Source organism: Oxyura jamaicensis, chromosome 8 (genome assembly GCF_011077185.1).
Source record: "Oxyura jamaicensis isolate SHBP4307 breed ruddy duck chromosome 8, BPBGC_Ojam_1.0, whole genome shotgun sequence".
NCBI classification, from domain to species: Eukaryota; Metazoa; Chordata; class Aves; order Anseriformes; family Anatidae; genus Oxyura; species Oxyura jamaicensis.
In genome coordinates, this window is record NC_048900.1 from 3,709,523 (window position 1) to 3,724,557 (window position 15,035).

The 15,035-nt window shown below is 42.3% G+C and overlaps 1 protein-coding gene across 4 annotated transcripts in view; it reads right to left on the minus strand.

Annotated features, from left to right (window-relative positions):
* Positions 1-2,745: 2,745 nt before the first annotated feature.
* The window catches only part of OLFM3 (olfactomedin 3), a 58,657-nt gene continuing 46,367 nt past the window's right edge, over positions 2,746-15,035 (minus strand). For all 4 annotated transcript variants that reach the window (XM_035333442.1, XM_035333441.1, XM_035333443.1 and 1 more), the window contains 2 exons: positions 5,584-5,690; positions 2,746-4,096 (listed from right to left, as the gene is read on the minus strand). In XM_035333442.1, the coding sequence (XP_035189333.1) occupies positions 3,419-4,096; positions 5,584-5,690 (785 nt within the window). In that variant the 3' untranslated portion in view covers positions 2,746-3,418. The remainder of the gene's footprint in view (positions 4,097-5,583; positions 5,691-15,035) is intronic.

Consider the following 15,035-nt stretch of genomic DNA (forward strand, 5'->3'; position numbering starts at 1 on the left):
AACTAGAGACTTGATGGTTACTCGCTGGGAAGAGCTGCCACAAGGGACTATAAGAGATGATTACTGTTCAGGGAGCCTTCTCTGTGGAGAGTAGTTGTACCCCTTTTGTCATGGGGAATGGTTAGCCCGTTGCAGGGAGGAAGCTGCAGGCCTGGCAGCCTGCATCGTTTGCAGTCCTCAGGCTCCTTGGGAGAGGCACGCGTGGGGCACCGCAGGCGTCCCCGCTGCCAGCCGCATGGCTCTGCCAAGAGTTGTTTGAGGTGCAGAAAGGATATGGTCCTTTTACATGCTTGAAGCAGGAGGCTGTGATTTGTCACCAGGTTAGTAAAATAGGCTCTACGACTAACTTTCCAGTGTTTAAAAGGAGATATTTTTTTTCTAAAGTATCAGTACCTCCAACAAACAGCCTATGCTTCAATTATAGGAATAACAGTTTACTTTGATATGTAGGTTTCTGCTATATTACAAAGATTTTCTGCTTGTGCTGCTCGGTTATGAAAGCAGAGTTTGTAACACTTACATTTGCACATACGAAGGCATGGTGTTTGCAGCCTTTGCGGAATATGACTTTGGAATTTCCCATGTGGAAAAGGCGTTTGGATCGACACAGGTTCACAGAAAAATGAGTGCTTCCTAGCAGGGAGCAGAGCTACTTCCCAGGCAGCAAGCAAACCAGGTTTTGTTGTGTTGAAGCTGTTATTTCGTGTTCAAAGGTATTAGAATCCAGCCCACTGTTATGAATTTAGAAGGGTAGGATTTCTCTAGTACGATACCTATCCTTTAGTGCAGTAGTTTCATCAGTAAGACAAATAGCCCTTCAGAGGTGCTTTTCTTACCCATATCCAGCACCCTTCAGTCATCTCTTTCCTTCCTTTGACTGATAGGAGTGTAGACTTTGCTGTTTAAATTGCTAACTAAATGAGATTAATCCTACTGTAAAAAACATTATCAACTTGTACTAATGTATGTATGATAATTACACTTTATGAAAATTCCATAAGCAAATACGGTAGTGACATTTTTTTTTCAGGTATGTTTATTAATGTTAGAAAGGAAGTTTAATTTCTCCCTAAATTTCTTGGGAGCACTGCATTTTCAAAATCTGTTTTGCTGAAGTTACTCTATGAGGAGGAAAGGTTAGTGTTTGCTTTATGGCCTTTGATTAAAAATCTGAAGATATTTCATTCTGATAAAACATTCCTGAATGATATAAAATACCTTTTAAATCAGCAGTCACGTACACTTGCACGTTGCAGAAGAAGGTTTGTTGTAAAGACACGAAGGTGTGGTACCAGCAAGTGGGAACAGGAACGCAGTGGTTTAACGTGTCTGTTTACCTGGGCTCTGCCTCCTCTGTGAGTGATTTTAAAGGATGACAACGATTGTTTTAGCAAGGTAGGAGAGTAACTTTTCTCTGGTCCTGTTGTAATGTACTTGTTGTTGTTCCCCTGCTTTATCAGTTCTTGCAACCTCACAGGTGTTCTTTTGTTTTGCAACCAGTATGAAGCACAAGGCAATTTGTTATGCAGCCCCACATGGGCTTATATTGTAAAGCAGACTTATTAGCGTATATACAATAATTATTTATAATAATGAAAACATTGATGAGACTTAAGGTGGTCTCAGCTGGTATATTGGAAAAATCAACAAATCAAATGGCTTCAAAATAGATCTGGCAAAAATATCAGTGCATTTAACTTTTTCTTCTTAAACAGGAACACTTTTGTATGTGTTTTTTGCTTTTCTATGAGCCCAGTTTCAAAGGGTTTAAAAGAGGAAAAAAGGAGAATCTCAGGTTTTGTGAGGAACAAAGCTTTTCATGCTTTCAGATACCTCTACGTTATGTGACAGCCCAGTTTAAGAACTAGTATAGACGTTTTATCAATGTTAGTTTATTTCTGTACATGTCAAAATAGGTAAATAGCACCTCATTCTTTTTCCTCAACAGAATACCTCCCTCACCCCCCAGATTTCCAATGAAATAGGGGGTGAGCCTCATTCTTTCGTCCTCAATAAAACACCCCTACCCTCCAACTTCTAATGAGAGTGCAGCAAGCCACATAGCCACCACGTTGCTCTCTCCCTTGCCAGAAAGCAGCCACAGCACTGACGCCAGCTGTTTGCAGAGATGTTTGGCTTTTGCTAGCAGTAGTATCGTTACTTATGGTCAAAGCTAATACCTTTAAGAAACAAGTATTTCTGGGAGCTATCAGGTGTCACACTGATCACTTGAACCTTTTCCTTGGTGTTTTCTTCCTAATTACTGTCATCCCCAAAAATCCTTCATCAACAGATAAATGTTCTTCTATCGTGAATACAAAGATGGGCAGATGAAGGAAAGGAACTTGTCTTCCAGCACCGTTCTGCGCTGCCCCAGAACAGCACCAGTGCGGTACATGCTCCCACCCCCGGGCTGGGGGCATCAGCAGCAGCCCACTGTCAGGGTCAATCTTGCAAGGCCCAGCCCAGAGAGGGAGCATAAAGGAAAGAAAATAGTGGGAGGGAAGAGCAGGAGAAAAAGACTGAGAGCTTGCAGGGTGGTAAAAATTGGACAGGGTTGTAAAGCTGGGATTGGTGTGAGGCTTCAGAACTGCAAATTTGCCAGTAAGCACCAATGGTAAGAAGGGATCTACCAAGCAAAGCTGAGAATGGGGATCATGCACCTGAGAAACTATTGATCCGTCTTTCTGAGAAGTAACACCCTTTTCTCTGATTTACCGCTTTCAACTGACCCATAGGCAGAACTGCAATTAAGCTTCAATATATTTTATAAAAAATAGTACTTAGTTTACTTTCACAGAAGAGATACAATTGCACAATGGTGGTTACAATGGTAGAAATACATACTGTTGATAAAATGTTTGCAAGAGATTTAAAAACATACTATACAGCACCACATCTGAAATTGGTTGATGGCAAAATGAGTCCTACTCCATGTTCATGTAAATTAAATTCCTAAATCTTTCCTTTAGAATAAATAAAAAATACAATGTGCAATATGTCTGCTACCAAAATGTTTCCTGATGTTGAACAATAGATTAAAACCAAAAATGAGGTTAAAAAAAAAAAAAAGACATTCATGCATTTAAGCCACCATAAGTCTCTGACTCTACAATAAGGCAGATCATAATCTTTTTAAAACTGTCTTTAGCCACTTAAATCCTCTTTAGTGCTTTTCACAATAAGGTCCATCAAGACCTTGTAGAATCATGAGTTAAGATGCTTTTATATCCAACAGGTCATTTTTGACAGGCTCAGCCATATTTGAAATGCATTGTGTAGTACAAAATGTTGCTTTTCCTTAATGAAAAACGGAAATGTAAATTAAAAGGAATGGAGAGAGATGAAGGCTTTAGAATTTATCACAAATGACACTGCTTTGAGGGGGGGAGGTGAGGGAAAGGAAAGGGAAAGAGAATTATGTATCATCTTCAGTCTTAATGACGTGGAAAAGGGTGACATTAAACAGGACTTGATGTCCGTTATTCCAGGCATAGAGAGCTCTATCCCTTGCATTGTAGTCAAGCATGGATATATGAAAATACTGATTATGGAAAGGAATGTCTGTGTATTCATAAGTGGAGGTTTTGGTGGAGTAAGAGTAGTAGACCTTGGCTCCTGTTAGGTGAGAGTTAGTAACATACAAGGTGCCACAGATCATGAAGGATTCCCCAGCACTTCTCTTTGGGTAGCCTGTGCTCCAGCTCTTCAGCACCTCCAGCGTGTCTTGGTTTAGCTGGCTGATGACGATGTTGCCTGCGTTCTGGTTGGTGGCATACACAGCCCATAGCCCAATCTCATCTGCCATCAGGTCAATATCAGAAAAGCCACCCCAGGTGTAAGGGTAGACATTGTGAAAGCCGGCATACTCAAGGCTACGCTGTGCAAGCACCCGCCCAGTGTCAAAGCTGTATTTGATGATGATGTTGCTCTGATACTTGTTGAAATAGAGGGAGCCATTGTAGACAACGTGGTTGGTTCCCGCCCACTTGAAAGGAAGGTTGTATGTCCGTGATTCAGCCCCACTGACGAAGTCGGCAATCGATTTATATTCGCGGACAATTTTATTGTTAGTGTAACTGTCCATGTACCAGACCTGGAAAGAAAACAAAGTTTGGAAGTGAACACGTGGAACGCAGTCATGGCATGGCATGGTGGATACATTGCCAAAAAAGACAGAAAAAGGTTTTGGGTGTGCAGCAATCTATCAAAGTACAATATTGTCCACCTTCCTGTTAAAAAGGCATTGAGGAACTCTTGAATTTCTAAATCAAAACTTACCTACACGAGTCAACTCTTAGGAAGACTGTTAGAGCTGCAGTGCCTGCAGTTATTTAATGTTTGGGTCTCTGCTATACGGGACTTGCTGAAGATATTCTCAGAGACCAATAATTAAGGAGAGAGTTGGAAAGGGCATGTGAGCTAAGCTTGGTTTTAGGTTTAGAAATACACTTGGCTGAATTTTCCTCAGTTGAATCTTTGACCAGTGAAAAATGGTGCACAAAACGTAGTAGCAATTAAACCAGTAAAGTTTGGGAACCATTTTTTCCCTTAAAACAAAAGAAAACAAATTCACTTTTTATTTAACATTCGGTATCCCCCATTTTTCCCTTCACGTATTTTGCCTTTTCTCCAGTTAGTTCCTCTCAGAGGAAAAATCAGATCCCGACTAACAAAAGAGCAGAGCAATTTCTGCAGGCGTTTTTGCGCAGATTCCAAAAGCCCTGATAACACACAATATTTGCATGGACCCCAGCAGAGCTCCCCATCTTCCTGCTAGCTGAGATCCTGCGAGGAATATGGTTTGCTGCTTTATTGGTGTGCACGGGGCAGCCTGTGGGCTGCTCTGAGAGGGGGGCACTGGGGAGGGCCTGTGCTGAGGACTATGGAGCAGCCCCGCGGGTGCTGAGGTGGCAGGAGAGACTTCTCGGGCAGCGCTGAGCGGTGTCTGCTGCTGTCCCAGAAGTAACCGAGACCGCTGGCGGCAGCAGCAGCAAAACAGCGCGGGTAGGAGAGAGCTGCGTGTGAATCTTTAGTTATTACCATTTGTACGCTGCCTTTCCTATCGGCTGTGGTTTTTGTCGTCGTTGTTGTTCAAAAGATTGACCTTTTGGATCTCACAGGAATGAAACCTACTGTTTTGACTTCAAAAGCCCTTTGAGGGAGGGAACACCTCTACAAAGATGTAGAGGATCCTCTCCTATTTGGGATCTTATCACAGACTGAAACAATAACCCAGCTTGCATCTGAGGAGGCCAGTGGTCTGAAGACCACTTATCTGGGGCTTAATCCTGTGATTTCTGACTGTCGTGTGTTATGGGTTATGCTCACTGGTGAAAGTGTTGATTTTTCTGTTAAATTTCTTAGGTTCTTAAAGAGCCAAGGTCAATAAAATGATAGAAAAAAAAAAGTGTAGCCATTTCAGATGGATGTTATCCCTAAACATGTAACGAAAGGGCACAAATGTGCTCAGCTGTCTTCTCTCTTTGGACACTTCCTAGAGGGAAAATCTCTTTTTAAAGATTTAAATCAAGCAAGTAAATCTGTAAAAGAACCCAAAGATATTTCAGCGCCTTAACATACTCGGTTGTTTTTCTCTGATGCTAATGGATCTGTCATCCAGGCTCCAAATCGGGTTCCGGAGATCTTGACTGTAATGGGGCCTGTAATTTTCATCAATTTGCCACATGCTGAAATTAGAAAAACAAATCCATTAATGCAAATAATTACACAACTCTCCTTGACATAAGACAGAGCACAAGACCAATTGCTCAAAACTAAATAGTGACTCCAGGGGATTTGGGATTAGGTTGAGGATGGATTGTCATCTTCGCTGTATGAACTTTTCTCTACTGAGCAACAGTAGAAATAAGTTAAGAAAAATGTTTTTTTTTTTTTAATGTATTTTAAAGTGCAGTCACTTTTCGAGACGTGAAAAATACAACATAGTAAAGTATCTTCGCAGCTGAAGTGAATAACATTTAATAATAAATGAAAAGACACAAAAAAAAAGCCTTATTTTTGTCTTCAGAAAGTTCAGTGAAAAGTTCAGTGAAAATGGATGTTTGTTTCCCATTGATCATGATACTTTGGAGTTTCCTATTTTAAAGACTCTTTTGATAACCACTTGTAGAAAACATATTATATATTTTTTTATCCAGGTATTTTTTGGAGATAGTATCACCGCTAGTTTGTGTGCCAGGAGCTGTTTTTCTACAGTGTTGAGCCGCAATTAGCGTGGAAAGTGGAGGGCTGTATCTTACAGTGGTCAAGCTCTTTTTTTATTTTTGAGTGGTACATAGGTAAATTGTCTCAGAAACGGGCGTTAGGCAAACCCAAACCTTTGGATGGGGCTGAAATAATTTCAAAGAAAATTATCAGAAAACTAATAGTGAATAGAAGGAAATTAAGAAAAAAAGTCATCACTCTTGAATTTGTAGCTTTAAGGTTATCAAAATACAAGTGTAGTATGAGTGAATGTATGAGTTAGAAGGGTACGCTGTGTAGCTTTACGACGCTGTATGGACATGAGTAGCAAAACATATGCAAAGGATTTGCAACTCTGAAACCCACCATTTTTTTACTAAATAAAGAAACCCGTGCAGCGAACCAAAACTGGGCCATGAAATTCAGGGTCTGCACTGACAGCAGTTGAGCAGCCCGTGGCAGAGGTTGGGGTGCAGGGAGCCCACCTCTGGCACACGCGTAGGAGCCTGCAGCACGAGCCAGAATTGCAGATCTCTCTGTGAGGGCAGCTGTGTAGAGCTTGAGGAGGACAGTGGAGCAAGCAGTACTGCAGAGGCAGTCTGGCAGCAGACATCCATCCGGTTTGGTGCGGGCAGCTGCAAAGCCACGAGTTTTGCTGAGGCCCAGCGGAGCAGTCACCTCAGCGGGTGCTGTGAGCATCCTGCGGGCGTCCGCCTGTGTCTGTGTCAGTGTCCGTGCACTCGGGCAGGCTTTCTCAGCGGTGTGTGGCAGGTTGTGGGGAGCAGCATGCGCCCACCTGTCCGGCAGGAGGTGTACGAGCAGGCAGTGCGCTCGCAGCTCGTGCTGGCCACCGTAGGGCATGCACACATAGCTCTGCCTGCGGTGCGTGCATGTGGCTGCAGCTTTTGGACACGAGCCACAGAAGGGTGGTCAGAAATTTGTAGGTTTATTAATGTTTCTTAAGTGTCTGCTGTTGTTCATCTGTTTTATCACTTATATTGATCCTGAACGTATAGTTCACTGATTGCCAGTTAATTTCGTGTCATCATTAACTCAATAAAACTCCTCAGTCCTGATTTGGTTTAACTGTATGAACTGAGCAGCTTCCCTGTGTGGCAGGAGTCAGATGCTGTTAGAGAATGGTCTTTCAGAATGTATTGAGCAAACAGTGAACAATCAGTTCAACGTGAAAAAGAGATGACATTGTACTTCAGTGGCTAAACGATCGGTACTGTGAATCTGGGGTATATCCATGTGATTAAATTTTTATTCCCAGATAGCATGTAGTGATATGAAGAAAGGAAGACAGCTAGGAGATTTGCTGGGTAGCTGAGGGGCAGCTGAGCGAAAAAGCGACAAAGCTCCTCTTTTCAGCATAATGAAACAGAACATCTTGTAAAAGGCATGAGGATGTTTTTATTCTCCTGCCCTACAGTCTGTCCCATCTTTTCCTTGTTCATTAAACACGCTCAGCCATCTGCCTATTTGTGGTATATCTCGATGGAACAGCTATTCAGAACTAAGTAATGTTACAAGTACTCTTTCCACCTATGGTAAAGCAGTCCCGTTATACCGATCCTTTTCATCCCATCAGCAGGTTTCCGCTATAAACCTCAGCGGTACCTGAGGTCTGTCTGCCAACTGACAGGTAGCGTGGGCAGGAGGAAGGCAGCCCAGAGCTCAGTGCCCACCACTGTCCTGTCACGACAGCTGCCTTGCAGCTTGGAGAAATTTAGGCACAAGAGCTTAATACATGAAGCCTCCTCCAATGTGTAGGTCATGTAAGTCTATACCCTGCTATTGCACACAGCCTCTTCATAAATTTGTTAATGTGGCTGTAAAACTGGGGAAATACTGTTTGCACTTGCCCACCCTCACCCTTACTCTAACTGAAGTTTATTTCACAACCTCACCTCTTCAGTTAGTTTGAAAAATATTTGGAGTCAAGTATATAAGTGGCATCAGTCTTTTGTTCTGAGCAGTCGGATCTCAACCCATTGCTTCAGACACATGCAGACTGGAGCCAGACACCAGGGAGGTCTTTGAGCTTGCAAAGAGCTGCTTGAAAGAACTGGGCAGGCCTCAAATCATGTCTCAGCTGAATGATCAACTTGATAAATCAGCTTATGTTTTTTTTGAACTTGTAAGGCTGCACAAGTAATCTCTATGGAAATAAACTATCCCAGGTATTCCCCAAATCAAGTGACGTGCTAAATACTGGTCTCGAATACAGTGAACCTATGCTGGCTGATGATCAGAAGGCAAATGTGAGACAATAGGCTTATACTATAACTAGGAAAAGCAATTGAGGCCAAATTTTCCTCCCTTCTCATGGAAATCCATTTGAAATTCATTTCATGCTTTATTCTGTCAAAGCTTTAGATAGTTATCTAACATGGTGCTGCTTCCAGTATATGACTGGAATGTAAAAGAATCAGGTGAATGCAATTAAGGAAACAGTAAAGCTGAGCTCTCATTCCTCAAGAGAATGGTATCGTTCTTTCCTCCAGTTCTGTCTTTTGGAGGCTTACTTTCTAATGTGTTTACCCATTTGTTACAGAAGAGCTGTAAAACGTTGCCAAAATCAGGGTCATTTGTGGTTTTGCTCATTCTGAAGTAGCAAGTTTGCTGTCTGTGCTGAAGTATTATTGACTTACTACTACAGTTAAATAAGTTATTGCAGATGAATAACAGCATTCTGATGACATGTTGCTATAAAATGCATTTTAACACCGATATAATTAGTGTTACTGACTTTATGAAGATAATTCCTTTATAGCTTGCCCAAGCTCAGTCTTTAATTTGATACAGAAAGGAAATGAATGAGAGCTCTTTCAGGAATAAAGCTCAATACAGTCTTTAAGAGTTCACTGACAAAGCAAGGTGTTTTCTGTGTGGTTGTAAATACTTCCAACTTTGTATTAGTGCAAGAAAATTTCCTCCTTCCTCCACCAGAATTGGAAACAGCTTCTTCTCATCTACCTAAGTGTGAAATGTGTTGATTTAATCCCAGCCTATATTTGCAATGTGAACCTTATAATTGTTCATGTAGCTATATTAAAACAGATTTTGAGTGCTGAGGTTTCTTGCTAGGGTGTGGTGATGCTAGTATACTGAAAAAACAGTATTATTTACATAAAACTTCTGTGGCATGGCATGCCTAGGAGTCTGAAATTGAAAACAAACATACAGGCAAACCAACCCCCCCGAACTCCAAAGAGTTTCCCGTTGAGACTTTTCTTTATCTTGGTTTGTAGGTAGGAAAACAGAACATAGAAAAACATCATATGAAATGGGAAGCACTTCTGAGCTAGCATCTGTTAAGCCTGTTAGGGACTGTCTTAGACAACCTGGGGATTCCCAGCTGCCTCAGTACCCTGGTGACTCTTCGACTCCTTGGGTCTTATTCTCAGAACATCTTTATCAGAGGATTCCTGCCAGGGAAATGGGAACTGTCTAGTGGGTCTGTCGGCCTCAAGCTTTGTTGGCATTTTGGTGGGTTTCTCTAGTCCTTGGTGCATCTTTGAAGAGATAAGAATACTTTTCTGCCCTAGGATTTGTATTCACAGTACCTCTGCTGTTCTTGGAAAACGTGACTGCAAAGGTATAGCTTCCCTGTTGTATGACCTGGGAAACTAGAGGCCTGTTAGTTTGACCTCAGTGCCAGGGAAGCTCATGGAGCAGATTATCATGAGTGTCATCATGTGGCACTTGCAGGGCAACCCGGTGATCAGGCCCAGTCAGCATGGGTTGATGAAAGGCAGGTCCTGCTTGACGAACCTTGACAAAATGACATGCTGGGTGGATGAGGGAAAGGCTGTGGATGTGGTCTGCCTTGACTTCAGTAAGGCTTTTGACACCGTCCCCCACAGCATTCTCCTTAAGAAACTGGCTGCTCTTGGCTTGGACTGGTGTACGCTTCATTGGGTCAGAAACTGGCAGGGTAGCCGGGCCCAAAGAGTCGTGGGGAATGGAGTCAAATCCAGTTGGAGGCCGGTCACTAGTGGAGTCCCCCAGGGCTCGGTACTGGGGCCAGTCCTCTTTAACATCTTCATCGATGATCTGGACGAGGGGATCGAGTGCACCCTCAGTAAGTTTGCAGATGACACCAAGTTAGGTGCGTGTGTCGATCTGCTCGAGGGTAGGAAGGCTCTGCAGGAGGATCTGGAGAGGCTGGACCGATGGGCTGAGGCCAACGGTATGAAGTTCAACAAGGCCAAGTGCCGGGTCCTGCACCTGGGGCACAACAACCCCAAACAGCGCTACAGGTTGGGAGATGAGGGGTTGGAAAGCTGCCTGGCAGAGGAGGACCTGGGAGTAGTGGTTGACAGTCGGCTGAATATGAGCCAGCAGTGTGCTCAGGTGGCCAAGAAGGCCAGCAGCATCCTGGCTCGCATTAGAAACAGCGTGGCCAGCAGGTCCAGGGAAGCGATTGTCCCCCTGTACTCGGCTCTGGTGAGGCCGCACCTCGAGTACTGCGTTCAGTTTTGGGCTCCTCGCTACAAGAAGGACATGGAGGTGCTTGAGTGAGTCCAGAGAAGGGCTACGAAGCTGGTGAAGGGTCTGGAGAACAAGTCTTACGAGGAGCGGCTGAGGGAGCTGGGCTTGTTCAGCCTGGAGAAGAGGAGGCTCAGGGGCGACCTTATTGCACTCTACAGGTACCTGAAGGGAGGCTGTAGCGAGGTGGGGGTTGATCTATTCTCCCACGTGCCTGGGGACAGGACGAGGGGGAATGGGCTAAAGTTGCGCCAGGGGAGGTTTAGGTTGGATATTAGGAAGAACTTCTTTACTGAACGGGTTGTTAGTCACTGGAATAGGCTGCCCAGGGAAGTGGTTGAGTCACCATCCCTGGAGGTCTTTAAAAGACGTTTAGATGTAGAGCTTAGGGATATGGTTTAGTGGAAGATTTGTTAGCGTTAGGTCAGAGGTTGGACTCGGTGATCTTGGAGGTCTCTTCCAACCTAGATGATTCTGGGACATGGGGTGTCAAATTTTATATCTCTGTCTCAAGCCCCTGTGCCTTGCTGCCTGGCAATGGGAAGATGCTGGTAGTTGAGCTTCTCACGTTCAGTGTGGCAGAGGTTAGCCTGATGTGACTTCTGTTGAGTTTTTCAGTTAGAGCTCATCTGGGTCTCATCAAATGAAAAGGAAATTTTGAGACAGAGTAACTAAGAGCACCTGCAATACATTTTTTTTTTTGAGCCAGAGTATTGGCTTAATTGGGAGGGGAACACACCACCAAAGTAAAATAAAAAGAGCAGAATTAATGGGCACAAAATTATCTGTATAGAGAAAATTTTGGTGGTTTCATTCTTTCAGTAAAAATAAAAAAGGAGCTCTTTCTCATGATGCTCAGTAGATATCTAATGAAAGAAAGGTTTTGTGTTTCTAGCAAATGTCAGGAAGTTCAGGAACATAGAGAATAAATAGGAAAAAAAAAAAGTGATATTTCTAGGCATTTTTCTCACCACTAAAGGCTCAGATGGTGTTACATAGAGTGGGATTTTTAGAAGCAATGTTGGTCTCTTTTCCTTGTCTTTGAAAGAAGCAGCTGACTATCTTAAGAAAGTCCTAATGATAACTCATTGTAGAAATTGGAAAATCAAACCTCTGAGAATTTATCTATCCTAAATGGGACTGTACAAGGAACATAATGCCACACACAGTCTGGGTGTTGATGGCCTCTCTTTGTAACAGTTTTGCACCATGGACTTCAGTAACTCTGCTTGTGATTTTGTGTATTTATTTATATTAGGGAAGTAGTTGAGCATGAGTTGGCCATTAAAAGAAAAAAGGTGGATGTACTCCTTCTGTGGGCTGGAAACGTCTGTGGGGCAGAAAGCATCTGGAAGGCTGTTCCAAAGTGAGCAAATACCGGGAGAAGGTTGTGAAAACCAATTGGGCAGAAGCTATTTTGAAGATAGCTAGGAAAGATATAATATTTCTAGCTGCTGTGATGCAAATGAATATTGTTAGCTGCTACATATACCAAGTGAGTGTATGATTTATAGCAGGACTCAAAAGGGAAATAAAATCAAAGCAACCAAAACATCCTCCTGAAGTGTTCATAAGCATTATTATTCTATTCATTGAAGGTAATAAAGAGGGGAAAATGAAGTGAGTATTTTTTTCTGTGGTTGCACAAACCAATTCCAAATGCTTTATTTCTTTCACTCTCCAGTTTATGATCAAATTTGTTCTAAGATTTCTTTCCCTCACGTTACAAAGTAGAATTAGTTCTTACTTAATTGGTGAATGTCTGTTGTCATACATAGTACAAATCCAGGAAGCTCTACAGTCTCATTATTAGAGCTTGCTGAGAGGAAACTCTGGATCCCTACGGCATGTGTGCAATGACTTGCTAGGTCATCTTTGGCAAAGTCACTTTTCCTTCCTGACATGTTTCTCCATCTACAAGAAGGTGATAATGATACATCTCTCCATTGCACAGATTTGTACTAAATGACATTCGTAAAGCTCTCCAAATCCCCCTGGGGAGGGTGCCTTGGAAGTGCATGTACCCTTGCAATAGGCAGTAATCTTATGCCTGCACTAATACGTCTTCTGCTACTGATATAGCAGCATTTCTTTGGGTAAATGGAATATTGTACTTCTGAAGTTTTAACCAAAAATATTAATGTAAAATCTTGTTTGGATTTTGTTATAAGATACATATGTGAATGAATCCAATGTGTATCTACTTGAACCACTTATTTCATAAGCAATATTAGGCAGAATATTGGCTTCTATGAATGCTAGCTGTCATTTTATTCATTGCACTAAGCAGATTATGACAAGAATCGAGGGGTCCCAGACTTACTGTGCAAGCAGCATTGTCTTACTCAAGCATGTACGTGGCTGCCAGTGACAGACCTGCACGTGCATAAGTGTATGTGAACTTGTGGTGTGTGCAATCGTATGCACTGTCTCCACATGTATAACTGCATGCACTCTTTTAAAGTTTTATGGCTAAATTTCTCAGCAGCTTTAGTCTGAATTTTCTCTTATTCCAAAGAGAAGGAGCAAGTTTCAGGCAACACAACTGCTATGGTAATCATTACATCTCAGTGAAAGGGAGACAACTGCTTACGGTATGCTAATGAGCATTGAAAGTGTTGCCAGTGCAGATGGAAGATCTCTTTTAAGTGGCCAGGACAGTATAAATAATGCATTATAATGCTGAAAAACACCTGCTAGGGACAAGAATGGAAAATAGCTATTACACACACTGGTTAGATAATTATATTGTGAAACACAACAAAATCTGTGAAGGTTCAAGGCAGATCCTGTGACACATTGGGGCCAGTCTGCCTTCTGCTGCCATAGGCCATCAGATGGGCATGGGCAGTCACAGCTGGCTCATCTCCAGCATGGTAAATATGGCTGGGAGAGGGGGGAGGCATGACAGCTGTTTTTCCTTGGTGCTTGCTGATCTGGGCTCACGCTACCATTTGTCAGGAGTTGCTCTCAGAGATCCTAACTTAAGCTGTTCTTAGACTAATACTAAGGGTGTGCAAGGATAGTCATTTAAGTACCTAAGCCCAAAGAATAAGGATGAGTAAGTCTGTATTTGTGCTTGAAAAGACCAAACCACTTAAAATAGTCAGAAGCCTCGCATTTGAATTTTAAAATATGTAAAGAAGTTGTACCTTTAATATGAAAATACCAGATTGATAGTAGACCTCCTAGATGACACCATGTTACATTGTTGTTACCTCAAATTGCACCTGTCTCGGGGTTTTGGAAAATGTAGCTTGTTATGGGACTGCAGTGGTTTGACCCTGACACTGCCACTTGCTTGTTTCCCTACGTCCCAGTGCAATGGGGTGACAACTGGAAGTGCCAAAAATAAAATAATAGAAAATAATAATAAAAAAAAAAAATGCAAAGGCAATCAGTCACCACAAGCAGATTGGTGCCCAGACAGTCTGAGTTGTGGCTACCTTGGAAAGCAACCTTACTGTTTTTATTGCCGAGCATGTTGTGACTTGGCAAGGAATAAACCTTTGGCCAACCTGAGTCAGCTGTCCCAGCTGTGCTCCCTCCCAGCCTCTTGCCCACCCCCTGCCTACTCTCTGTAGGAGGAAAAAGAGAAAGCCTTGAGGTTGTGCAAGTAGTGCTCAGCACTAGCTAAACATTGGTGTTATCAACACTGCTTTAGTCACAAATCCTAGTAACAGCAGCATGCAGGATGCTAGGAAAACAGTTAACTCCCCCTTGGCTAGAACCACTACAAATGCTTCAGATAATTTAAAGGAGAAAGGATGTCCAGGGAGCCACCCATGTACTAGGAACAGGTTATGTTTATCTGGAATGCATTGGAGGCATGGTTGTGCTCAATAATCTATTTCATAAAAAAAATTTCTATCTACTCATAGTTTTAATATATATAATTTTTCTGCATTATTACATCAAGAGAAATAGAATGTGCTACAGGAATGCAGGGTGGATAGGAGGGGAAACATGGCTAAAAATTAGGGAAATAGGAAATAAGTTGAGAAGAGGAGAAGAGATCCTTCATATGAATACCCCTGGTCATATGAATACCCCAATGATATTTAAAAATGCATCCTCTACTCTAGTCACGTCACTAATCATTTTTAAAAGAATACACCATAAAATCAAGGAAAAATGAAATGCTTGTTGAAGATGTGATGATGGTCTTTTGTTGCCTAATAAACTTACTGGAACACTTGCTATCAGCAAATACTGTTTATATGAATTTGCTTGTTTGCTGCGGTATTGTAATGCAGCCACTTTCTCTTGACTTCCTTCTGTCAATGCAGTAACGTGCTATAATTTGTGTACTGAGAGGAAAATAGGATTAT